At 42.1% G+C, this 17,510-nt stretch overlaps 2 protein-coding genes and 1 long non-coding RNA gene across 3 annotated transcripts in view; 2 read left to right on the top strand and 1 right to left on the bottom strand.

Moving 5' to 3' along the window:
• Window positions 1-17,510, bottom strand: part of LOC143372210 (sorting nexin-14) — a 278,394-nt gene that overhangs the window by 190,846 nt on the left and 70,038 nt on the right. The window lies entirely within an intron of this gene.
• Window positions 1-17,510, top strand: part of LOC143372282 (uncharacterized) — a 394,641-nt gene that overhangs the window by 113,286 nt on the left and 263,845 nt on the right. The window lies entirely within an intron of this gene.
• LOC143372388 (uncharacterized) lies at window positions 12,790-15,496 on the top strand. Its single transcript, XM_076818538.1, has 3 exons — window positions 12,790-13,088; window positions 13,975-14,672; window positions 14,762-15,496. Exons 1-3 carry the CDS (start codon window positions 12,875-12,877, stop codon window positions 15,494-15,496), a joined length of 1,647 nt encoding a protein of 548 aa, XP_076674653.1. The 5' UTR covers window positions 12,790-12,874.

Consider the following 17,510-nt stretch of genomic DNA (forward strand, 5'->3'; position numbering starts at 1 on the left):
TAATGGAACGAGAGAAACTACATGGGGGTGGAGGAAGTTGCTTGGAAAAAATCTTGTCAGTCAGCTAGCAATCTCGTCCCAGAAATGTTCTCCGCTCAAGAATGTTACGCGATGTTCTGGATGTACGCCCGGAACAACGGGGACGCAAGTGCTACTGTGCGAGCGTTTGCACGGGAATACCCGCACATCCAAACCCCCAGCGAGGGTACGATTCGGCGTTTCGCGTCAAGATTATTCTGAACCGAGTGAATGATGCCCACAGACGTGCATAAACGCTGAGGGTGGTCACATCGAGCAGCTGCACAACTAACAGAAAGCGGCCCCTTTCAGGGCCACCAATTTTATAACTTAGGAACAACACGTTCCATGAAAAGTAAATTAAATGATCTGTGTTAGTGGCCGTGCAGTGAAGTGAATATTCGGTACATTAACCCGGACGCACTTGACGTTGCGATCCTTACCTTCGGGTGGTGTCGTATACCTGCGATCAGCTGAGCACTGGGCGCAACCGTACCATAACTCTTTTCGTCCACCGATGACCAGGATCGGCACAGTGACCTACTTAGTGACACAAGTTTCCGAAAAGGAAGGAAAGGAATGCCCGTAGGGGTGAGTGTTATTTAATTTATTAATGATTATTAGGTGTTGAAATAAATTCTGTTAGGTTCTAGGGTTCAATAGCAGTTTGATTTAAAAAATATGAAAACAACTCAATCATCGAAATAATTTCCATTATTGTTAATTACCTTTTGCCATTTTTCTGGTAGCTTACGAATATCACTACGATAGAAATTCGGTTGCTTTATACCGATTATGTAAATCCAGTCTGAAAGAATTTATTCATACACCTAATATTATTTTTTAAATTTAGTTATGTTGGCCGTGATTAAACTACGGATTTTTACCTCAATAACGAATTATGATCACTTGTCACACTTTTTTTGTTACATACCTTTTCATTTATGCCTTATTTGAAAACGAAATTTGCGTATTTCTTGTCCTCTCACTTCAAACAATTATTATTTAAAATTCCGCTTTAAAATAAAACGGTGTAACGCGATTTCCTTCGGTGCATACCGACTTGCTTGTTCATACCTTCGTAGTACAAGCGCAGCCGCCTGCCGCATAGCCAACGCTACAACGGGAGCTCGGGCGGAAGGCACGCGCTCTGATTGGTCGGGGGTTTTTGTTAATATCTCGTTAACGAAGCTTCGGACAATATTTTCGGTAAGGAAAAAGTTGTTTCAAATCACCCCCTGAGTCACCCCTTTCAAGGAACCCCTACATTTTTGGGACACCCTGTATAGTGCTGATACACTTTCCGTAGCTGCTTTTATGGCTTTACGTTCGGAAGGAAACGAATCAGGAGCAAAACTAGTAAAAGAAGTATATAGCAACTTGCCACAACATGCAAGTGCAATTTACAATAGTTGGAAATCTTGTAACAATAACGTTGAAATACCATTCACTCCCCAAGAAGCATTAAACTTTTTAATTAGCGATAATATGACCAAGGAACAATATCTTAGGATGTACCGCAGATCGAAATTACGTAATTCCAAATTATACCCAAGTTACAATAAGGTTTTAAAAGCAAAAAAAGAAGCGTATCCGTCAGGTATAATGGTTAGTGAAAATAAGTGCGAAATTTTATTGCAGTCACTATTAAATCATACGTGCCAGAGACTTTTGCAAGCTTTACAGCTACCTAATGAAACCGTACAAGAAGAAAATTATGTATTAATCTGTAAATACGGTTTCGATGGTAGCAGCGGTCATTCTAATTACAAACAATCATGGACCAAAGAAAACATAGATGACCATAGCCTTTTCTTAACAAGCATTGTTCCATTACAATTGAAGAATTGTGAGACAGACGAAATTGTATGGAGAAATTCGAAACCAGGTTCAACCCGTTTCTGTAGACTTATACGGTTACAATGGATTCGTGAATCTGAGGAAGTTATAAACTTAGAAAAAAAATCATGGACAAGCAAATCTCGGAATTGAAACCGTACACGGAATTTAATCGCAAAATTTCATTTCTAATTTATCTAACCATGATTGACAGTAAAGTAAGAAAAATAAATATTCAATCATTTTTATCTCATTAGAATTTTTATACCTTGTTCTGTCTCTAATAAATGAAAATGCAATATATAGAAATGATAAGATTCATTTTAAAGTTGTACGTGAAAATAGTACACTTTCGAAAATCAAGAATTTTTGGAATATTATAAATGTCAAATGTTATTATACAATTGTCTTTGTAGATTGTTAATGTGCTAACAAAGACTTCCTGCATGTGCTGTAGTATTTGTGAAGCCAGGATATCAGAAATGAACAATTTAGAACGCATTCTAAACAAGGAAGAACGACAATCTTCTCTGCAATTTAGCCTTCCGATTGTACATTCTTATATCCACTTTTTTTATTGTCTGTTACATATTTCCTATAGATTAGAATTTAAAAAATGGCGGGTTAGTGATCTGAAATTATAATTTTAAACAAGATAACTTCCTGGACTGTGACCCTATTCAGTGCACATTTGTCTTATTAACAATTTTTACATTAGGCAACTAAAACGAATGGGACACTAACAATAATGCATGCAAGAAAAGAAATGATACAAGACAAATTTTTAGCTGAAATGTCATTAAGGGTCGATTTTCCGAAACCCGGCTATGGTTCGTCAAATGACGGCAATGCTGCTCGCAAATTTTTCGAAGAAAGTTCTAAGTCGGCCGAAAATACAGGTATAAAGTATTTGTTTATTTTACTTGCCGATTTTATTTTTGATTGCTCCTTTGAAATCTAAACTATAGGAATCGATGAAAGACTCACACATAGATTTCACACTACTTTAATTACGATATCCTGTGGCTATGCTATTGACTATTCCGCATTTGAGAAATATTGTATGGATACGGCCAACCTGTACATATCTTTGTACCCATGGTACTATATGCCGCCGACTGTTCACAAAGTCTTAATCCACGGGCCATCTGTTGTAGAAAATTGTATTTTACCCATTGGATGTTATACGGAAGAAGTTCTCGAAACGTCCCACAAACTGTGTAAACTCTATAGGAGAAGTTTTAGTCAAAAGACATCCAGAAAGAAGACAAATCAGGATATCTTTCACCGATTGCTACTCCACTCTGATGAAAACTTCCTTTTGATGTTTTGACATTACTGTCTCATGATAATTTAAGTGTAACCTCAGACAGTTCACTTTTTTCCTCTGAATTGTCGGATTTGGAACCAGAATAAAAACATACATGGTGAAATTGTTATCTAAAGATCGTTTTTCATTTTGATTTTTTGATAATAACTTTAAGTTCATTCCTTAAAACCACGTGACCTATTTTAACACATTATTGACCGGCAATTTTACGTTAGGACATGAAAACACAAGTTAACTCGTGACCGATAAACAGTGAGTTAATAGTAAAAATGCTTATTTTCCAAAATAAGGTGAAGGAAATCAAATTTGTATGCAAACTATTTTCAAAAATCTTCTAAAATGAAATTATACTTAATTCATTATTTTGAATGCTTCTTTCTTTTAGCGAAAACAGAGAAATCATCACGTTTTACGAAAAAAATACGTAAAGGACAATATTTATTACATCCTTCATTATGAATTTTATATTTTCGATGAGACATTTGATATCAGCGACCACGAAAACTCTAAAGTACTAGGTGTCTGTTAAATTTGATATTTTTTTCAGGTACTCAACCACCATTTGTTTTCTTTTTGCAATTTTGACTACAGATTCTGAATCAGCGACCTCGAAAACCCTTGTATACCAATTTTTGTACAAATCGGAAGATGCCTTCAAATTTTGGCCACCTTTTTGGCGAATTAGACCACTGTGCGACGTCTTCACGCACAAGTTACCACCATTCCTGTAGGTGTCCCGTTCCGCTAAATAAGTGGTCCTATGCTGGCTTTATTTCTCGGCTGCTACGCCCATTGACAGCGACAAAGTAACCGCGAGCATCGGACAATACTGTTCGCTGAATACCTATACCTACATCGTACAAATTAAATTTCGGTCCGAGGGACGATGTGACAGAATTTACCGAATACGTGTAACGCTGTCCCCTTTTTAATCTTTTATTACCTACGAATTATTCCAATAAGTGAAAATTGTTATATATATTCCTGTTTGGTATCAGTTCCATCGGACATAATGGTACAAACGGTTTTTTTATGAATGAGGTACAGCAAGCGATGTCAAGGTCAAGTTAATTTTTTGTAATAGAACGGTATATCTTTTTATTGAGGTGTGACAGGATTGTATTTCGATTTCTCCCTGTGTATCTATTTGGAGATTTCGTCCGGGTAATAGGTAATCGGTAACAGGTGCCCTGCTAGTATAAAATTGCAATTGTTGAGAAAATTTTCAAAATAAATGGTCTAAAATTAGTTTTTTTTAAGTGACATAAGTTTTATTAACTACTCTTATTTCCCTACTGTAAGTACCCAAAAGCTCATTCTTATCTGACTCTTTGTTCAACAGGTACAATTTATTAAAAAAAAAAGTAAATTTCCACAATTTTGAAAAATTTTAAAAATCCGTTGAAATAAGTTTATATACCACTAAATACTACACCATATCCAAGTTTCACCAAAATTCGAAATGTTACGCCGAAAAGTGTAGTGACATGCAACGTTGACAATTTTCTGAAGGGAAGTCGGTTTTGACGCCTATCATACGTATGTACACTGGGCTCAGAAATATCATTCCAACTACCATAAATGCAGGCTGGAGGAGGTACCCCTTCCATGACGCCGACCGGAGTAGTGAAAATGCGCAAGCTGGATGCGCGTGATTATTATGTGGTCCGCTCCTCGAAGTGACAGAAAATATAACCTATGTATTTTCTATATGGTAATAAATGTTTAGTGGCAATTTCGTTGTTTTACGCTACATTTGTGAACCTTTTATCATTCTTCCAAAACATTATTATTACGCCGCAACAGTATTGTTGCGAGCACCGGGTATAGGCCCGTGCATAACCTGCTGGTGCTCGCAGCTGAAGATAGAAGAAGGTCGGCCCCCTTCAAAAGGTCGATCGAGAGGCCGACGAGAAGAGGTCTTGTACCGAACGCCATTACGTTCGGACGTACGGGTCGCACCTTTGTAACCGATATTGCCCTGTGTAACAATACAGTTCAGTCGTGTGTGCGTCCGTTTGATTATTCTTCCACTCCTTTGCGTCGGGGTGACCTGCGGTGAAAACGCCCCGGCACAACAGTATCTTTAGGAAATCGGGTATAGCATAGGTTATATTTTCTGTCACTTCGAGGAACCGACCACATAATAACTACGCGCATCCACCCTGCGCAATTTCAGTAGCGGATTTCATGAACGGATTTTCTGTCTTCGAAGTAATACTGAGTAAGTAACTTTATTATTTAACTCATTTCAGCACTTCAAATTGTGAAATAAATTTACCTGTATTATTCCAGGATCAGTACACGCTGCATGCAGCGAGAGGGGATATGACTGTCGCGATGCAGAAATAATAAATGCGGGGGCTAAGTGGTTTGCCCAAGCCAAAACCCGGGCTACGCGTCGTTCGCAAAGTCAGAATAGCGACCGCTCCTCCCCCTTCTTCCTGCGATAGCCCGGGAAGGGGGGGGGCTCCTGCTGCCAGGGGAGGAAAGACTGGCCACTCGGCCGCGAGGGCTGCACTGAACTTCCCTGCACGGCCCGGGAAGACAGGCCTTTTCGAGGGGAAAAGTGTCTTTGGATGGCCGCCTCCTCATGTGCGCATTAACCCGCCCGGATTCTACCCGGTTTCTCAGATGCGTCCGATTTTTATAGGCCCGGGCCAGCTTGCGGACACACCGTACTCGCGGGGGTGGTCGTCGCAGAGGGCGGGCGACCCCTACCGAGACGCACCTTGCTGTCGCCGGAGTTTTATGCGTTACGCTATCCGCCCTCTCGGACCAGCAGTAGCAGCTCGCTCTAAATGCATCCGCGGTTTATCAAATCGTGTCTCGACGCCGCTCTACTGGACCTCCTATCCACCCCGTAAGCTCGATTTTATTCGTCGTCCTGGACCGGAACACCCGGTATCCACATTCATCCCTGCTTAAGCACTCGGGCTGCACCAGCACGCGCGTGCACGCCATCGGCTTGTGAGGGCCTGGATCGGTTTCCCGCTCAAGGCTGGCTACTCGTCCCTCCCGCCTACTCCCTTTTCCCCTAGACCCCTGACTCTAGTCCCTGGCACTCCCCCTTGGTAACTTCCCACACCCTCGCGAGCAAATCTGTCCCGTTGGTTTCCCCGCCCCTCCCCCCTCGATCTGCCACGGTTTAATCCCGGGCTAAGCTAAGATAACCCCGAACCAGGGCCCCGGGCATCAACCCCTCCCACCCCCCGGTCTGGGTTAAGAAAGATCTGAGTCTGGTCGAGGTCCGGTAGCGAGACATGATCCGCGTTGAGGCGGGCACGACCCGCCGCTGCGGCACTCCGCATCGAGGTGTGTTCAACCGGTGCGCCAGTATCGCTCTAGCGTTTGGAACGCCGGTTTCCATCCACCTTGTTTGCGACCCGCCCCCGCCATCATCGCGGGGCCGCCGGGGCCACGGGTGTTACCTTGCCTGCCCTGAGGCTCTAGTCTCGCTTATCCGCCTGAAGGCCTTAAGGCTGCCGTCTCATTTTTGTTATGGTCCGAATCGATCGAAGCGTCCCTTGTAAACAGACGGATCCTAATGAAACTACTGCGATCGATAAAAAGAACTTGTACACAGGTGACATCTCCAGGTACTCTATGTAGACGAATTTTTTACGCACAGTTGCCACATTTTCTGTTCTCTCTGTCTCTGTCGCGCTGTTGCCACAGCTCCTTCTATCGAGAAGTCTTGAAGGAATACGGCACGAGAGCTGCGTCTAGCGTCAGCGCAGGGAGCAGCGGACTCCAGCTACCGTTAATGTAGAGGGAAACACCTACAGGAGCGGTGGTTGTGTGCGTGACTGACGCAGGCGCAGTTCATGCACACATTACCACCGCTCCTGTAGGTGTAAAACCATAAAACGGCGCAACGCAGCTACGTGGCTACAAATATTTCCCCCGAATTAGCGAAACGCCTCGGTAGGTGGTAAAACTCTTCGAAAGGGATCAGTTTGATGTAGACGGCGAAGCTCGGCAAAAACGAAACGACACCGCGTGGTCGAAAGTGAAATGTAGTTCTACAGCATAATTAAACAATTTTTTATTCTTCATCGAATCGATATGGCACTCAGACCAATGAATTGTAGCTCTCCCTGTCTCAAAATATTCCACTAAAAAATGACGAATCTGAAGTTCTCCATTTACCTTCGGATCTTTGCGAAGTTTAGCATCATTTTCATTAAAAAAAAAGCATAAGAAATCCATTGGTATGACTGCCATATGGATTCGATGAAGAATTAAAAATTGTTTAATTATGCTGTAGTGAACCTCGTCTCGAGCGTCGATATCCACGAAACTCAGCGAGGCGCGGCTTATTGGCGGCATCGCCTTTGAAAACACTAGCCAGAGAATCATCGTGTATGTCTTACTTCATACCAAACAACTTTGTACGAAACGTGGCAATTGTCAGAATGTTATTCCGGTTGCACATGGTGCCCCACGATTTTCTTTAAACTGAATTATTTAAAGTGATATTAATATGGTGTTAACACCATCAAAATTGTAGTGCAAGAAATAATTATATTTTTGTTTTTAGTGTATTTTTAATAAAATAGTTTAACATAAATTTTTTTTGTATATTTTTGAGTTTCTAGTTTTTAGTGTTTGTGGATTTACATTTCACAGTTCAGACTTTATAGAAATATCTTTTATTGCTGTATCTAGAGACGCGGTAGCGTCTCGACGCCAAGGACAGGAAAGAAAAAGACACCCTGTATATGTCGACTGTCGCTACCCCTATCATTTACTCGTCGCCGAACTATTCCAACCTAACCTGAAACTTATTTCATTAATATCTCATCACGCCTGCAATATTTCCTAAATTTAAAGGCAATTTTCTTATGTAAACCGCATATAAACTTTCGATTCAGACCAATTTCAATTAAATCGGTCCTCGCATAACAGAGATATCGTAATATCGTCTCATGAATCTGTCAGAAACGGTAAGGTTTTTCTCCTGATTCTCCAACCAAATTTTGTCGACATAATACGTATACGCGTTGCATGCACACCTTCACCCAGAAAGAAACTAACACATGTTTCGTTCTTCGTTCGTGGACTCTCGCGAATATTCTGCCGGGATCGTCGTCCGTCATTGATATATATATATATACACCTATGTATACTATTTTGAATTTATAACCTACCAAGTGTCAAACCATCATAACCTGCCAAGTGTCAAATAATGTAAGTGGTCCAAATTTGAAATGTCTGGAGCTTTTAGACTAAATAGGAGACTGAATTATTGTTTCAATTAACAAGGTAAGTCGCCAAAATTGTTTAATAAATTTCTTATGTAGAGTCGCAGACTTGGAAGTTGTTCGGAGAAGGTTCAACAGAGAAGCATCTCCTTTCGTATAAGTTTCTGGAAATTTGTACCATGCATGTACAAAATAATATATTGTTGTAACAAATTGCATTGTATTTAAATTGCCAGATATTTGTATACCAGCAATTTAGAGTTTTTATGTAAAGCTTATATTACAGAAATGAAAGGAGCGCACAGGCTTGGATAGAATTCAATGGGTCGCACAGGCTTGGATGGATAGAAATGAAGGGGACGCACAGGCTTGGAGGTTGTCCGGAGAAGATTAGATAGATAGACAGAGCATCTTGTTTCGCACATGTTTCTGGAAGCTTGTAAAATAAGGTAAATCGCCAACATTTGTCAAAAGACATTTTATTGAGAATTAAGAAAATAGATTAGTGAAAAAAGTACGCTGAAAACACATCTCCCTTGATGCTTTTCAATTTTTTGTGAAAGACATTTGTAATCCTTTAATTAAAATCCACAATAGTTGTCACGCTATTCATTAATTCATTAATTTTTTAGGTTCCCATTAACAATATTTCAATTCACCAATAAACATACTAAACTAATTTTATTTCAAAACCAATAAATTGTGTGTTGAAAATATTGGATCTCTTCGTTCATTTTCGCTGAATTATTACCATTAGCATTAAATTTCCTGCAACAAGACTTTCTGCAATACGCTCTCACCTGCTTCGGACACATTTTGTAGTCTCTACACTTATAATAGCAAAATGCCACTCTATTTTTATATAAGTTCTACGTTAAGTTGTAACTAAAATCACTAAAATGTGGATTTTATATATTTACAGATAATCAAAGTAGAAGATGATACAGAGTGATCTACGTCAGAGAAAATAATTTATTGTGACATAGTATTATATTAATTGTGACGAAGCCACGTCACGCGCCGTGCGAGCATACGGCGCAGATCGGTTAAGCCGAGTTATGACCGCGACCGCTAGGCGGCCGCGAAACCGCGAATCGTCTCGCGAGCGAAGATGTACGGTCTGTCAATACAAAGGCCACAGCGAGCAATATTGACACAGTACAGTACACAGTAGTGTGTAAACACCGCCGCACAGTGGTTCCAAAGTGACTTTTTGCGGACAAAATTCTGTATTTCCGTCAATTCTCAACTGATTTTTTATTTTGTTGGCTCATTTTTTGCACGTTTTGTCTGAGATTAAATTTACTAAAATGTCACACAGTAGGTTTCCAAAATTTTCTTTAGGGATTAAAAAAAAAAATTCTGAACTCTTGGTTCCGAATCAACGAGTTTATAAACCAGTTTTTTCATATAATATTAAAACGAGATAAAATAAAAAAATATAAATTAAACAATTCAAATTTAAACAAGTTTGTCTTCTTCCATATATTCTACATCTTCTTTATAATTAGACAAAAGATATTTTGCTTCTTTTTCAAGTTCAACAGACGGAGTTGGCCATTGGGACCTCAAAATCGAAATTAAAGGATCCGATGTTATTAATAAATTATTCATTACATCCTCATTTGTCGAAAACCTGGAACTTTTCCTGGTATTAAATTGTCGGAATCTTTTAAAATCTTTGTTCCTAGATTCCTGGGCTTCTTACGACATCTGACCAATCGGCAGAATAGTCGAGTTTATAACGTCTTTTCCGTGAATTTTTTTTGTTAATCCCTAAAGAAAATTTTGGAAAACTACTGTGTGACATTTTAGCAAATTTAATCCCAGACAAAACGAGCAAAAAAAGATAAAAATCGGTCGAGAATTCACTGAGATACGAAATTTTGTCCACAGGAAGGCACTTCGAGCACTATCGCCAATTAAACAAAATTGGATTGACACCGCAGTGGCAAATGGTGGCAGCTAATTCTTTTTTTAATTTGTTTATTACATTACCCACATTCCAAATGCCCAAAATGTGGTTCGGGAAGATTCGATAAAGTTTTATTTATTAATAAACAATAATAAAAACATAAAAAAATAAATCACGGTTTTGACGTTCTTCGATATTTCTGAACGCTATTAGGTTCTAGAATCATATATTGAATTGATATTTTAATCGGTTCTGGTTGTAGTAAACTCAGTAGACATTCCAAATTTTCAGCCCTTGTAAAGTTGTATTTCAACCATTCTGACGTGTCAACAGATCGCCTGTTTTATGTTTCCGCTATTGCCCAGCGCCGATTGAAGATTTTACGTAAAAAAAACTACTTAGATAAGCAAAATCTTATCAAATTAGCCCCAAAGATTGTTCTACTATAGTTTTCATCCAACTTTGTCAGAAAAAAGGATAGAAAAAAACACGTTTTGGTTGCAATTCAGGTATTTGAAATATCATATAGCAAATTTAATCCCCTACAAAATGAGTCAACAATATCAAAAAACGGTTGGGAATTGACGGAAATACGGAATTTTGTCCGCAAAAAGTCACTTTGGAACCACTGTGCGCCGGACCGTACATCCAAGACGCTCTTTTTGTATCCGTGAGGTGTGCACGTGTCGACCATAGTCAAACTGTGCCAGAGTTGGGCATTATTCGACTTTTTTATTCGACTAAGTTTGTATACGATGAACTCGACTAAATTTTTACTCGCTATTCGTTCCTCGTTATTCGTTTAGTCGAAGGCCCGCTGTGGCGACTAAACGACATGAATAAGTGGGGGTCAGAACCCGAGCCGCCTTGGTTCGGCTCCCGAGGCCAGACTCGGGCCGGGCCGAGGGGGGTATCATGAGCCAAGGGAAACGCTTTTCGAGTGTATCTACCGCCCCTACCAGGAGCTGCTCGGTATTCTGTACTATATATCGTCAATTTTAACAAATTTCACAAGACTGCAATTCCGTTCTGTATATTGCACAACAATAGAGGTCGAAGATCTTGTAATAACGTATAATATTACAATAACCACCGTTTAGCCGTCTAAAATCGAGAGACTTTCGGATATGTATCCATAACTTCCGAAAAACAATAGTTTTTTAACTGAAACTATTTTTGAGTAGTTGATAATACTATGTAAAGATAGTCAAAAACGGGAAATCTGCATCAAGCCGTTGACTTGTAAAAAATCCACAAAATGTACACATTTTCCGAGGGTTCAAATAGGTATACCCCCTTAAACCTGGGCAACGGTTGTCGATGAGGTGAGAATTGAAATGTGAACATAGGTATTTTTCTATCACGTTTTCACCGAATCGTACCACTATGTGCCTCGCTACCTTCGTGGCAATCTTTGCTAATTTCCAAAGCCATGGCCATTTACAATATACATACTTTATGACGGTACCTACAATACTAAAGGGTTATTAAAGGGACGGCTGGCTTGCACGTTTTCTTAGGAACGAACAGTCTTTAGGTAGAGTTGTAAATACTGTGAAGCATTTTTGCTTAGCATACTAACTGAAAAAGTCAGTCTGCATCGAACCTTTGGCAGAGAACCGTCGTGTTGATTTTCAAAGCGTGTTGTGCGAACGATTTTTCGTTTTCAATCTAATGTTTTGTGCTTTCTATCTTTCGTATCCCTCCTGTCTTTTCCGTGTTTCTTATTCCCACTTGTTTTTAAGGTTCCGTAGACCACAATGTCTGATAACAGTTCCGTAACATCAGTATCCTTTCCTTCTACTTCATCTGATAACAGTTCCGTAACACCAGTATCCTTTCCTTCTACTTCATCTGAGAACAGTTCTGTAACACCAGTATCCTTTCCTTCTACTTCAACTTCTACTCCTAATTCTTCGACAAGTGGTGCCATTTTATACGGGACATTTTTTAAAATTGATTCCACAAAATCGCGCGACAATTCTGTAGTGGGTGTGTGTATTAAATGTGAACCGAAGTACGTTGAAGTGAAAGGGCGAAGAGACTCCACGTCAAATTTCCGGTCTCATTTAAAAAGACGGCACGTTCAAGTTATGTTAGACGAATATAACCAGTATCTGAAAGCAAGGAATGCTGCAGCAGCAGAAGTGATATCAAACGGTGCTACGCATACGAGAAGTATTTCTAAGAACCACCAAATCACTCAAGGCGGTTTCAATACATATTTGATGAATTATATTCTTCATTCAATGGCACCTCTGCCGACGGTCGATGACCCGCATTTTGTAAAAATGCTCGAGTATCTGAAGATTGGAAGTATGTATTCTATTACGATAATTATTGTCAAGTAAATATATGGTGATTTTTTCCAAGGGGGTAGTCCTCACCGATTTCGATGTCCTTGAAATTGTTGTGAAGATTGACAATTTAAATAACTTTTCCCCATACATATAAATAAATAAGTAAATAAATAAAAATAAATAAGTTAATAAAAAATAAGCAAAAAGAAAAAAATTATTTACATTTATATAATATTAATACATTACAGATTACAACGTAAGCGTTATGAGCCGAAGAAACTTAAGCCGCCATATAAAAAATTTATTTAATGATAATGTGGCTGAAATAAAAAATAAACTAAATGATATACAGTTCGTATGTACTACAGCTGATATTTGGTCAGCAAAACGAAGGAGCTTTTTGGGAGTAACTGCTCATTGGATTGCTCCACATTCATACGAAAGAATGTCCGTAGCCTTGGCCTGCAGAAAATTTGGAGGTAACGGTTGTATACGTCTATAATAATGTACATAGTGTATATAAAGTAATGGTCATTGTTTTTATGGAGGAATCTTGCAATATTACATATTGACGAACCATTACTTGATATAGTTATACTTCCGAATGGCCCCATTAGCCGATCGACACGTGGTTTGAGGGGACGGGTGGGGAGGTTGTGTGAACCAATGATGCCAGAATGAGGAAGGGAGCGCTCGAGAATTTTCCCCACCTCGCATGCACACTACGCCGGAGTGCGTGTCCGTGAGCTCGGCGCTTTGTGGACACGCAGCTCCAGCGTAGTGTGCATGCGAGGTGGGGGAAATTCTCGAGCGCTCCCGTCCTCATTCTGGCATCACTGGTGTGAACCCTAAATCTAAACTTGTTGGTTCAGGAATTTATTAGTTTTCGAAATATTACTAAAAAACCTTTAGTATTTCTGTGGACTTATTTAAACACAACGCATTCTACTTTCCAAGTTGTTCCGGATTTTAGTATTGGATGGGTATAGATTAGTGTGGGGTGGGGGGGGGGGGGGGGGGGTCTGCTTCCGGACGCGTAAAACATGGTAGCGAATCAAGCTGAGTTTGAAGATTTGAACCAGAAACTTGCGAATCCTGTTATACAGGATTGATACAGATCACTCTACCGATAGTCAATTCTGTAAGGGGTTATTCTACGGGCCAAAATACGACAAAAATATAGAATACAATTTTTTAACACCGTGTTTGGTTTGAGATTTAGGATCCACACCCTGTCCCCACCCCTCCCCTCAACTCTCGTGTCGATCGGCCAATGTGGTCATTCGAAAGAATATCCCTTTATATACACCCCGTACTTTATGTTACAAACGAGATGATTATTCAAAATCTTGTATTAATATTTAGGTACACATAGCTACGATGCAATAGCAGAAATGTTACACGAGATTCACTTGGAATATAATCTGAGCTATCCGAAACTGACTGCAACAGTAACGGACAATGCAAGTAATTTTGTCAAAGCCTTCAGAATTTTTGGGGTAGAAACCTCACATGACAAGGACAAGGACAACAACAATAACGAGGACAAGGGCAGCGACAATGACGAGGACGAAGACAGCAACATTGACGAGGAATTGGATGAACACTTATCGATTACAGACAATACAGACGATTCAATATTCGAATTTCTACCTAGGCATATCCGCTGTTTTGCGCACACTCTGTCTCTGTGTATGACAACAGACGTGAAGCGAGCGGTGAGCAAAAACGATGATTTACAAAATATCCACAAACAAACCCTGAATAAATGTAATCTACTGTGGAATGCTGCATCACGCCCGAAATCTGCTGAAATTGTACAGAAAATTTTAGGGCACACACTAACCAGACCTGGAGACACAAGGTGGAATTCACTACATGACTCCCTAGCACAAATAATGAAAACAAAGGGAAAAAATTATTCGCTTCACAAAAGTTTAGGGATGAAGCATATAATCTTAGACCAAGAATACTTATATATTGAAGAATATACCAATGTTACAAGGCCTGTGTCGCATGCTCTAGATATTTTACAAGGGGAAAAAAACGTTTTTTATGGAATGGTAGTTCCAAGTGTGCACTTATATTTAAATTGGTTTGTCACGATTAATTTTGCGATTGCTTAGTTTGTATATCTCTTTTGTCTGTTTAGCATTGCACGAATGGTCTCACAGATCTAAATATGAGACACTGCAGTCTGCACGCACGCAAATACTTACATACGCAGGATTCGACGAAATACCACTACGTTAGCGCAAATCTGGAAAATAAGTACGCCGACGTGGTGATCGACATTATCAATAACCCGCCGGCGACGGGTATGTACGACAAGCTGAAGACAGAACTGATTCGGCGATTATCCGACTCGAGGGAACAGAACATACGACGCCTGCTGGAACACGAGGAGATCGACGACCGGAGACCCTCGATTTTTTTAAGGCGTTTGCAAAACCTTGCGGGCGATATTGTATCGGATGGCTTTTTAAAGACTCTCTGGATGGGTCGCCTTCCGAGGAGGGTGCACGCCGTTCTCGTCACGCGGCAAAGCGAGCCCCTTGACGACTTCGCCGCCCTCGCCGACGCGGTGATGGAGGTAGCGCCGGGCGCCCAGGTCACCGCCGCATCGAAGCCGCCCAATAATCTTCAGGCGGAGATTTCCGAACTGCGTCGCGAAATCGCGGCCCTTCGCTTGGGCAGAGACAATTTCCGCCGGGAACGTTCGAAATCCCGAGGACGACGCCACGGTGCCTCGCAATCGCGCGACCACAGTCGGGAGAACATCCCCGACGATGGTTTATGCTGGTACCATCGGAAGCTCGGAGCTTCCGCGAGAAAGTGCCGCGATCCATGCACGTTCGCATCGGGAAACGGTCAGGCCGATCGTTAATGGCGGCAAGCGATTCCGAGCCTACCACCAACCGCCTATTCGTCACAGATCGCGATACGAAACTCACATTTATGGTGGATACTGGATCCGGTCTGTGCGTTTTCTCGCGTTCGCGGGTGCGCGGGTTACGTGAGAGGTCCCCGTACGAGCTTTACGCGGCAAACGGCTCAACGATTTCGACGTACAGATGTGTCACTTTTCACCTGAATCTCGGGTTACGACGGGATTTTTCGTGGCGATTCGACATCGCGGACGTCACGACACCCATCATCGGAGCGGATTTCCTGGGTTTTTACGACCTCCTCGTCGATCTACGCTCCAAGAGACTAATCGACGGCGTCACTACGTTGCCCACGGCGGGGCGCGTCGTCGCAAGTCGTTCCGATAGCGTTAAAGCGTTAGCGGGAGAAACAAGGCATCACGCGATTCTCGACGAATTCTCGGATGTCACGCGGCCGTCGGGAGGACATCGTACGATCAAACACGCCACGTGTAACCACATTTGGACCACGCCTGGTCCACCCATGTACTGCAAACCTCGACGTCTAACTCCCGACAAATTGAGGATTGCGAAAGCCGAATTCGAGAGAATGGTGAAGGACGGCGCGCCGAACTGAGAGTTGTTGGTCGTCGGGCCTGCACATGGTTCTCAAAAAAACCAACGCAGCCCCCAAGCAAACCAACGGAGAGGAATGGCGACTGTGCGGTGATTATCGCGGGATGAACGCGAGGACGATTCCGGACAAATATCCTGTGCCGCACATCGAGGATTTCGCGCAATGTTTGTCCGGCAAGACAATATTCTCGACGGTCGATCTGGTGCGCGCGTACAACCAGATTCCGGTGCATCCGGAGGATGTACCGAAAATCGCGATCACGACACCGTTCGGGTTGTTCGAGTTCCCGTACATGTCGTTCGGACTACGAAAGGCGGCCCAGACTTTTCAACGGTTCATGAACGAGGTGTTGCGTGGTTTCGAGTGGTGCTACGTGTACATCAACGACATCCTCGTGGCGTCCAGTTCCAACACGAGCGCCATTTGCGTGAATTGTTCGATCGTTTAAGTGAGTACGGTGTATTGGTGAACTCGCGGAAGTGCGTTTTCGGTGCTCCAGAAGGACTTTCCTGGGGTACGCGGTGTCTGCACAGGGCACCCGGCTGCTTCCGCAGAAGGTCGAAGCGATTTGAACCTTTCCGCGCCCGGAGAGTGTTCAAACAGCTGCGGCAGTTCTTGGGCATGCTGAATTTTTACCGACGGTTCGTGCTGGCGGCTGCCGGAACCCAGGCGCCTCTCAATGCAGCCCTACAGGGGAACGTCAAGAGTCGAGCTCCCGTCATGTGGACAGCGGACAGGATCGTGGCTTTCGACCGATGCAGGAAGAGCCTCGCACGTGCAGCCCTCCTGGCGCATCCCAATGTCACGCTGCCCCTGGCGATTTTTACGGATGTTTCGGATTTCATGGTAGGCGCTGCGCTACAGCAGCGGTCGCGCGAGGGATGGCAACCCTTGGCTTTCTTTACCAAGAAGCTAACGGGAGCCGAGCGGAATTACAGCCCATATGATCGGGAGGTTTTGGCGATATACAAAGCCGTCAGATTTTTCCGGCATATGGTTGAGGGTCGCGTGTTCACGATTTTCACCGATCATAACCCGTTGACTTTCGCATTCACGCAGAAGTCGGATAAACACACTCCGCGACAGTTCCGTTATCTCGACTTGATAGGGCAATTTTCCACCGATGTCCAGCACGTGTCCGGTAAGGAAAACGTCGTTACCGATGCGATAGCGGGTCGCGGAGATATCGCCGGCATTAGATTACGCGAAACTTGCAGAATCGCAGCAAGTGGACGAGGAGCTGCACGACCTCCTACGCTCAGATTCGTCCCTTGCCCTAAAAAAGGTCGCGTTGCCCGGGACGAATGTCGAATTATACTGCGACCCACAGTGGGGCCGGAGCACCCGATAGTTGGCAAAAAATAAAAAAACCGAAGTAAGAATGACAACGATATACT

This window comes from Andrena cerasifolii, chromosome 8 (genome assembly GCF_050908995.1).
Source record: "Andrena cerasifolii isolate SP2316 chromosome 8, iyAndCera1_principal, whole genome shotgun sequence".
NCBI classification, from domain to species: domain Eukaryota; kingdom Metazoa; phylum Arthropoda; class Insecta; order Hymenoptera; family Andrenidae; genus Andrena; species Andrena cerasifolii.